Source organism: Adiantum capillus-veneris, chromosome 27 (genome assembly GCF_014529385.1).
Source record: "Adiantum capillus-veneris isolate H3 chromosome 27, ASM1452938v2, whole genome shotgun sequence".
NCBI classification, from domain to species: Eukaryota; Viridiplantae; Streptophyta; class Polypodiopsida; order Polypodiales; family Pteridaceae; genus Adiantum; species Adiantum capillus-veneris.
In genome coordinates this window covers 86,114,089-86,123,764 of record NC_140957.1, presented here as the reverse complement: position 1 = coordinate 86,123,764, position 9,676 = coordinate 86,114,089, and the positions used below count along the sequence as shown (strand labels likewise).

Here is a 9,676-nt window from a genome sequence, read left to right as displayed (position 1 = left end):
TACAACATCACGCGTACTAAGTGGGCCTCTCCAACCATGTGGATCTAAATGAGAAAATTGTTAGTATGAACACCAAGCTGAAAAATTTTCAAAGGATATACTTAGATCCTACCATAGATAAGAAACGGCGGATGATGAAGCATCCAGCTAAACGTAGATAGTGTCCAATGCCTTCTTTGACATGGCATCAATAAATACAATATTTCAACGCCGTCCAAGAAACATCATAACATCAGCTTTTCATAACAATCAAAGTGTATAGAGAATTGAATCAACATAGCAACTATAGTATGCGATCCACATGTTGGTGTAATCCAAAAGAGCACACTATTCATACCATTGAAACTTTGAAATTTGTAACAAAATCTTAGTTCTCGATCACTCATAGACATGCATAAAGAGCCACACAAATCTACTCGTTTATGTGTAGATTTTCACATAATGAGATGGAAAAACATGAAAAATATCACGCATATGCAACAACTTAAAGCAGAGGCAACACATAGTTTTGAGATTTTAAGAAAAGAGAATAACTTCAAATGCAATACCAATAAACCTTTAAACACCGACAGATCTTATTTACGATTTACATTTCCACTCCATGCAAAATGTCAAAACTCTTAGGAAACAATCAACAAAATAGTTAGTGGCAAAGGATGCTTTGGTGGACTTTCAATTGGTAATATATAATAACTATAACAACATTTAAATTTCCTACACTATCATACATTGATGAACCTTTTGTAAAAATAATCCCACAAACTCTATCGTCTTATTTGAACCTTCCACACTTAGGATACATTATACATACTTTGTGGATACACATCATAATAGGGTCTCAATGGTCCCTAATTTCCAAAAGCAAAGGGTTTCATAGGAGGAAGTTTGTTGTTTGCAAAGAGAAAACCAAATTTAGGCACGTGCATATGCATCAATACAATAAAATATCCCATTGAAGTGGTTTGATGTGCATGACTCCAATCTGAAGTTGTCTACGATGGTCATTACGAACTAATAATGGGGTCTGGAAAGTGCTACCCAATTATTTGAGAGTGCATAAAGTGAACCAAATCTAAAGCAGTAAGACAATTTTTACTTGTAAACCTAAAGATAACTTTCAGAATGAAATGTAGATAGTGGAAAAATATCATGGAATCTATCAAGCTTCCAAGTATTTCATTGCAACGTCCTTGAAGCTCACATAGCTAAGCATAGTTGTAACGATGGAAGCCTCTTTTCTAAAAACATGCTACCTTATGACCCCAAGCCACAAAGGTAGTACCTCTTATTGTTTTGACCAAAAATATCATCTCGACCAAAGTCTCAAAACTTAATTTAAGTATACTCTATGGCTTCATGCCATGTAGATCAAACAACACAAGTATAAAACAAAAAAAAAACAACACGTTCACTAATTTATCCTACCAATGCAGTTCAAAGCAAGGTATGCTTTAGTACATCAACATAGTGAATCAAATTAACACACAAAAGTACGTGCTTCAACTATTTCTAGTAGCCAAGGTTGAACGTTGCTATATGGCACGGCCATCAGAAGCTCGAGCCATCTTTGTCATCAATGCATTCAATCGATTCAAATGGACCTTGAGCCGGGTAACCTCTCCTTCTAAAGCAAGGACCTGGTCCTTAAGTGCATCAATTTGGACCTGGATTTCCCTATTGGGCATGTGTGAGCTTTGCATTGATTCAAATTGTTGCTCCATGCACACCAGCATGTTGAATTGGTTCTCCTCAACCTGGGCCATTCCTCCATTGAAGCGTTGTGCACATAAACGCACCTCATTGCGAAGGTCTACAGTTTGTTGGCCATTCGCTTGTTGAGCCACGTCCAAAAGTGCTTCCAAGTGTCGTTCAAAGTCCAATTGCCTAGACTCACTACGGACAAAGAAGTCCCATAATGCAGGCATGAGTTCATGATTCCCATCATTTACCACATGATTAATAGAAGAGGATCCCATGCATCGAGCACTTCTCTTTGCCGTTTGAACATTGGCAAACCTTGGAGGAGTGGACTCAATACCATCCGACTCGGTCTCAACGATGGCATTGTGATTCATGTTTTCCATAGTTGTACATTAAAAGTACATCACAATGCATATAAAGTTGAACTATGTGTCAACTACCACAAAGGAAGCAATCCCTTGCACAATATTACGAACATAACATCTTATCATACAAAAAAACATAATCTACACAAAGCATAAGAGGTGCAAGTTCAAGAAAAGACACAGAGAGACTTTAATGTTTTCCTCAAGCAACATGCATGATTTTCTCTCTTCCTTATTGCACATCTCTCTCTCTCTCTCTCTCTCTCTCTCTCTCTCTCTCTCTCTCAACCTAGCAACCTATCCTCTCACAAACGTGAGGATCAATGCATAGAATTGTTGTGCTTAAACAAAGATCTCTAAGATATGAACCTAATATCTTGGATCCCTCAAACTCAATCCGCAAGTGGAAAACTGTATTGCATAGAATTACAAAGTCATAATAAACACCAAGACATTTAGAAATATATCCAGATTTTCAAAGAACATTGCCTAAAATGGATCACAAGCATGGAAAAGCTATTGTATGTTTGTCGTAGAAGCAAAAACAGTCAAGGACATTATCGTGCCACAAATGATCTAAGAGGCAATATCAACGTAGCTCGCTTCATCATGCAATCGGCAATCGGCTTGGAGTTTCTCCATTCCTAAATTAAGGACCGTTTTTCCATCCCAAGGTTGATTATCTCCTGGATTAACAAACAATGGTAGTAAAAAAGGGAGACTTTTTTTAAAATAATACAATTGAAGCACCAAACACAACAATTTACACATACCAGTTATTGCAGCTATGTATGGTACTGCCAAACATGCAAGTTGTTTAGGCAAGTAGATTTGGTAGATCAACTTAGCGAACCTAGAACTCTGGAGGTACTCCCAATCATCGGGAACGGAGTATCCTTCATATCCAGCAAACCATTGAGCATCATCTTCATCTTGGGAAGACACACACTCCTTCCTTACCGAGTAGACACCGTACTCAATGTCGGAGGAGTATGCCAAAATACGCAATGTAAAGATATCGATAGATGGCAACTTCCTAAGGTCCGTAACACATAAGGAAACAAAAAAACCATGAATCTTACTTTATGCCGTGAATTTCTGATTTCATGCACACACACACCTGGTCTTGTAGTGCTTGCGGATGGTCCTAACAATTTTTTTGTGCGGCAAAGGTGCACACCAAAAAAGTGGCTCTGCTTAAAATAATGGAAAAAAAAATCAAGGTCCCAAAGATAACAGAATAAGTCTCCACATCATGTCTTAATGGTGGACAAAAACATACCAGGATGTGGATGATCTTCTACATTTAATAGAAAGGACACCTCGGAGATGTAAGTCATTTGATCCATGATCTATATACCCAAATAGAAACCACAAAATAGACAATGTGAGGAAGGAACAAAACCTTCACATGACATAGTTTAGTATATATTATGGAGAGAGGTAGAAAATTAATTCACAAAATATTTTATGATTTGAAACATATATAAAGAAGAAGACAATTATGAGAAGGATTGGAGCCTTCATATGGCATTGATTGATATCTCATGGTACATAATGTTTATTGTTAGTGCAATTGTTTTGTAATTACATCAACGTCACGTAGGAGAATTTTCACTCCAACAGTTGAGCGTGCGCGTGACAGTGCAACATACAATTGTCCATGAGTGAAGACCGGTGTCACCAGGTATAGGCCCAACATGGTAATGCTTTGGCCATGTGACTTATTTATCGTCATACAGAAAGAAGGATTGGAATCTTCATATGGCATTGTTTAATATCTCATGGTACACAATGTTTGTTGTTGGTGCAGTTGTTTCGTTTACATCAATGTCACGTAGGAGAATCTTTACTCTTGTGGCTGAACGTGCACGTGACAATGCAACATACAGTTGTCCATGAGTGAAGACCAGTGTTACCAGGTATAGGCCCAACATGGCAATGCTTTGTCCTTGTGACTTATTTATCGTCATACAAAAAGCCAATCTAACTGGGAACTTCCTCCGTCTAAGAACAAATGGCAACTTTATACCAGAATGCACAAAACATATTCGAGGGATGAAAACCCGAGTGCCTACCCGTGTACTTGTAATAACTTCTGCCTCCAAAACTCTTGCATGAAATGCCTTGCACACCAAGCGTGTCCCATTACATAGACCTCGACTTGGATCAATGTTCCGTAGAGAATTATTGGGGCATTCATTTTCAACTCCAAGCAATGTGTTGGAAATCCACCACCCAAGGTGAGACTATTTAAAAACTCCACAGAGTATAAGAAAGGATCTTGCATTGAGTTTTCCGCCACAGAGTCAGCACTAAAGTATTGCACAACATTACCTTTCATTGTGTACAGGGCCTTAGCATTGACAATATCAACTTCAAAGTTTTTTGGAGCAAGGATGGCCTGCTCTCTAAAGTATTCTGCATGGACCACATCTTTATCAATTTCTGAATAGATGCAACCTATCAATACATCCAATGAGGATGAAGAAAGCGCCATGTGATGGGGGATTTCTATCATTTGTTCATAACCGATTGTCAAAGTCCCATTTCCTACATCCATAAGCCATTCTCTATAGGCAGAATTTGCAACATCACCACCTCCCACACGCATGTTATGTGCCAATCTAAGAATCTTCACACGATTCCATAAGTGCAATCGACAAAGTGTAGCATCAACAATGTCAGCACGCGCTCCCTAGAACACCACTGGTAAGATATGTCTAAAATCTCCCCCAAGAAGCAACACTTTTCCACCAAATGGATTTGTTGAGCACATGATATCTTGCAAAGACCTGTCCAAAGCTTCGAAGGCATATCGATGCATCATAGGAGCCTCATCCCACACAATCAACTTGCACATTCTAAGCAATTCAACAAGTTGACCTTGAACAGGGATATTGCATGTGCTACAACTATCAAGGTCCAAGGGTATCTTGAATCTAAAATGTGCAATGCGTCCATTTCGCAACAGCAATGCTGAAATACCAGAAGATGCTGTGGCCAATGCAACTCCTCCTTCTCCACGCACACGTGACAACAAACAATTATACAAATAAGTTTTCCCAGTCCCTGCAGGACCATCTAGGAAAAAAATAGCCCCATCATCAATAGTCAATCCATGCAACACTGCCTCAAAAGCAATCTTTTGATCTTCATTTAGACTCTGCTCCATTTCATGTGACACGGATAGCTCTTGCATTGTGTCAAGGCATTGCTCTTGGAAAAGCAAGCTATTTTCATCACATGTCACAAAGCGTTCATTAAGCGTTGGATATCCAAGAAATTCAGCTAAACTTCGTCCAAAAGTACCAAGAATGTTATGCAAATCTCTCAATACATACCCTTTAGCAACCTGTGCACAACCATCTAACGACTCATATCTCATCTCCAACATGTGTCGATAGTCCTCATACAAAAAACGTCGAAATCTTTCCCATAAGAGATGAGGGGAGGAGGGTTCACAAAACAATAGAATGGTCACAAACAAATGTCTCAATTGCAAGCGTGTATGTGTACTGCAAGCTTCCTCCATGCATCCGAACCATTCCCCATCATCTTCGAAGATACCCCTTGCAATGCATGCTGCCTTGAATGTTGGAAACAATACACCATTTGCGGAGCGTAGATCCTCAAATGATTTACATCCTTTACAAATAGTCAAAAGCAAACGGACATAATATCGTTCACCTACAGAGGGCTGCACAAAATACATCTGCCCAATAGTGTCCCCACGACATCTCTTTGTCCATTTCTTGGAACCCGAATTCCACACCTACTTTTGAGAAAAATTAATGTACAAACTATTGTTTGCTTCAGGATTTTCCAAGTTGCATGTGAACCACTTTGTCAAAGTGGTCTTCTCTGCATTATCTCTTTGCAAGACATCATTAAGTCTATCATTATCTCGAAAAGTCACCATTTGACCAACTGGAACATGCACGCTCAATCTCTGAACAACTGGTGCGTCATTGTGCAAAAGATATTCAAAAATTCTCCAGCAAGACTCAGATGCAGATACATAGCGGCCATCTGTGTACATGTCTATCTCATCAATGTTCACCCTCTGTGCATCACGTACCGATGTATGGAATCTTACAGTTGCCCTATCATGCCCCTTGTAGATGTACTTATAGACATACTTGACAGCTGAAATTATCGAGCATACCTCAACATTGATATGCACATTAAATAGTGTTGACAAAACAGGATTATATGGCACAACCCATCGGTTATCAATAGTAGAACCCCTAACCTTGGCGGTGAAGCCATTGTTTCGTCGCACATAAATGGGGTAGCCATTATTATCCATGCTTGTTTGCTCACAAAATGAACGTGGATATTTTCTAATACATCGGCCATCAACCATGCAAGGAGATGAACTATTGAACTCACCGCATGGACCATGAATGTTAGAACTAACAATGATATCATGCAGCACTGGAAATCGATTTTTATCTGGCAGCTCTGCACAAACCATCTTGTCATAGTCGAATGTTGATTGAGGCTTACATCGAGGATCTAGAATCAATAATGTATGAGAATGTGGCAAGCCTCTCTTTTGGAACTCCACGACAGACATGTAAGCCACCACTTTCCCAAAAATATCTTTCTTTAAGATATACTTCATCATGCTCGAGTGTTTTAAGAAGAAAACCCTGGTGGTTATGTCTGGTCGATCAGAGGAAGCCTGTCCTGGAAGTAATGCCTCATTTATTTCTGGCCATTTGGGGTTACATGTGAATGTGATAAATAGGTCTGGCTTTCCCTTTGCACGCACAATTGCCATTGCATCTTGATACAATTGGTACATGTGCCGAGGGCCGCCTATAAAAGATGAGGGTAAGACAATTCTTCGACCTGCAGACCGTCCAACTACAGCATCACTCCCAGACAAATGCACCATGCCAACCAAGCCTGCATACAATTTTGCCCTCAACGTCTGCTGATTTGTACGGACCCATGCAAGACGACATTCCTCAATGGCACAATATGCATCAACCATAAATTGTTGAAGTAAACGACCCCCACGAAGCAAGCATGACTCTGTATCAGCACGAACCTGTAGCCGATATGCATAGTACTCTCTTTGAGTGACACATTGTCGACCAACCAAGGCATCCAAAGGGCCATGCACATTATCATAAGGAAGCTTGATATGCCATCCATATTCTCCCCGTGGAAAGAGGAGAACATACAATAGTGGCATGTACGACCTGTGTAGATTTTAAATCCTTTGCAGCCTTCCATTTTGACAATGTATCACAATGTCTCGATGGCCAACTGTTTGTACATCCCCTTGACCTGGCATAATCGCAGCAACCTCATTGCCAAAAGGTATCAAGTACTGCCTGGAAGTATTTCTATTCTCACAATTTGTCATTTTGATCTCAACCCCAGGACTGTCACGTAACATTCTAGCAACATTATAGAAGGCATTTGCATACGGATTACATGATCGCATCATCATTGATAATTCTTCAAGAGTGGACAAATTCAAACCATCCAAGGCACTCATACGATTCGGAACCTCATGCTCAGTATCATATACATATATCTGTGCAAATTTTGGAGCCCCTGCTTCATGTGGTAGCAAAGAACCAATTCGATGGTACACACCGCCATGTACACGAAAGCAATATGCACCAGACCTACCCATCAATTTCTCATCAATGGTAGCTCCAAGAGATGCAAATGCCATAACACTATTGTAACTCCTGATGTTTCTTCTGAAAGACCTACTCAAAGCATCACTATTAGTGAGTAGCCTCTCCAATACATCTAGCGGTCTTGCAAGAGGAAAGAGGGATACTTTCCCACCTTTGCAACAATATTTTCCCATTGATGGTGTATCTTCCTTCTTCATTTCACATGGCCAACGACGTGCACCACAAAACTCACAGAAGGAGGACATGGTTCGTGTATGATCTGTAGGCAATGAGACATGTATCAATGGTAGCATGGAAGGGTGGACACCTCGTAGACATGGATAGGCATGTAGAATGCAAGCAATTCCTCCAAGTGATGTGTCATGAACATACGGGTCCTGTTCCTCATTTTGAGCGTCTATGAGAGGGCAAAAGTGTCCGTCATGTTGATGGCGTTGTTGTCTTATGTTGGAGGTGCGTTGCCTTGCCTGTTGTCGACGATATCTTCTTGTCGCATACAAACATGAAAGAGTGTGATGTCTTCGTCCTTGTCCTTGCATGATAGTTTGCAAAGGAACTTGTGGAATAGTAACATCACGATGGATAGAACCCTCCACAAATGTGGAGGGACTCCTACCACGACCATGGCCATTTGTTGAGCATGGCAAGGCATCCTCTAGCAAGTATATCATACGTTGTATAGTGAGTTGACGTTGATAATTTCATGCAACCTTTCGGCGTGCACGTACATGAGAGGAATGACTTGTAGATTCAGGAAGACAAAGGCATGTGTCCCTTGTCCTCATAAATGCTTTTGTCAAGCAACAGAGAAAACACTAAGTTCATAATGAGTGCATAAGTTTTATCATTTTAGTTACTCCCAAATGAAATCATAAAATATCCTCAATACATCATAGTATTAATTAAAGTAGTGTACTTAAGGTAGGGAAGTTCCTTATCTATACTAACTTCCAAATGCAAGCATATAATACCCTCAACACATCATACTAATTGGAGTATTATACCCAAGGAAGGAATAAAGAGTGCGCATGAGTTCAAGGCTTGTTTGATAGATCCTTTCTATTGCTTTAACAAACCTTTCCTTTCACGCATCCTCCCACTTCTTCTATCAGTAAGATATATTAAATTTAATAGACGTCATAGGATAAATTGAATATGAAATGACACCATTGGAGTTGAAGACTCAGTTGAGAGACTTCTTGAAGGTTATTTAGCATCTCCTATCATTGGTTCTCTCTATGATATCAAGAACATATTTTTCATGCGTTCTTGCATGAAGAAGGAGAGAAAGGTTGAACCACCCAAGTGTGGTAAGAGTGGTTTTGTGGTTTTCTCACCCAATGTGGTAGATTGGCTTTTTCAATTCCTTCTCCAAATATTGTAGGTTGGTTCTCCCAATTCACATTGAAATAGTATGCTTAGGTATCAAGACTCATCGGCAAGTCTATTAGCATTGCCCGTATGACATTCAAAACCTGCCCCGTGATGGGGTCTTCCTATTGTGCTACAAAATGTGCCTATCATGGCTACCTGCATGAAGAAGAAGAGGAATCTTAAAGTTTGGTAAATCGGTTATCAGAGTTTCTTGCCCCGTTGCAATAGACTGGCTCTCCCAGCTCTCTCTCCATTTTTTTTTTACTGCTATGCTAAGAGCAAAAGTTTCAAGGGGTCTTGCTTGTCTCATGCAATATTTCTCAGAATAACGTAAATGAGGTAAGGAGTTCTACGTTTTCCATTGTAATATGAGGAATCACTTGGGTTTCCTTCGAAATAGAAAATTTTGGGGTTAGTTTTTTGTCACAAATTTTCTTGACCGCTCTACCTCTCTCTCTCTCTCTCTCTCTCTCACACACACACACACACACACACACACAATGCTAGGAATTGCATGTGCCATGTGTTTTTTTTTGAAATGCAGAATGCCTTCTTTTATATAGGGAA

General features: G+C 39.8%; 2 protein-coding genes across 2 annotated transcripts; both read right to left on the bottom strand.

Moving 5' to 3' along the window:
* Positions 1–4,140: 4,140 nt before the first annotated feature.
* On the bottom strand, positions 4,141–4,680 carry LOC147422320 (uncharacterized). The gene has a single exon (XM_086503046.1). The coding sequence runs from the start codon at positions 4,678–4,680 to the stop codon at positions 4,141–4,143; it is 540 nt and encodes a 179-aa protein (XP_086359172.1).
* A 1,161-nt stretch (positions 4,681–5,841) lies between these two features.
* LOC147422319 (uncharacterized) lies at positions 5,842–7,275 on the bottom strand. Its single transcript, XM_086503045.1, has 2 exons — positions 6,927–7,275; positions 5,842–6,785 (listed from the first exon to the last, which is right to left on the bottom strand). Exons 1-2 carry the CDS (start codon positions 7,273–7,275, stop codon positions 5,842–5,844), a joined length of 1,293 nt encoding a protein of 430 aa, XP_086359171.1.
* Positions 7,276–9,676: the final 2,401 nt, after the last annotated feature.

Bases quoted from the DNA above. Each gene is read 5' to 3' on its own strand.
- LOC147422319 (XM_086503045.1), bottom strand. From the start codon at position 7,275: ATGCCACTATTGTATGTTCTCCTCTTTCCACGGGGAGAATATGGATGG. The intron at 6,786-6,926 runs GTCGAAGAATTG...CCAAATGGCCAG, and splicing joins TGTAGTTGGACGGTCTGCAG to AAATAAATGAGGCATTACTT.
- LOC147422320 (XM_086503046.1), bottom strand. From the start codon at position 4,680: ATGCGTGTGGGAGGTGGTGATGTTGCAAATTCTGCCTATAGAGAATGG.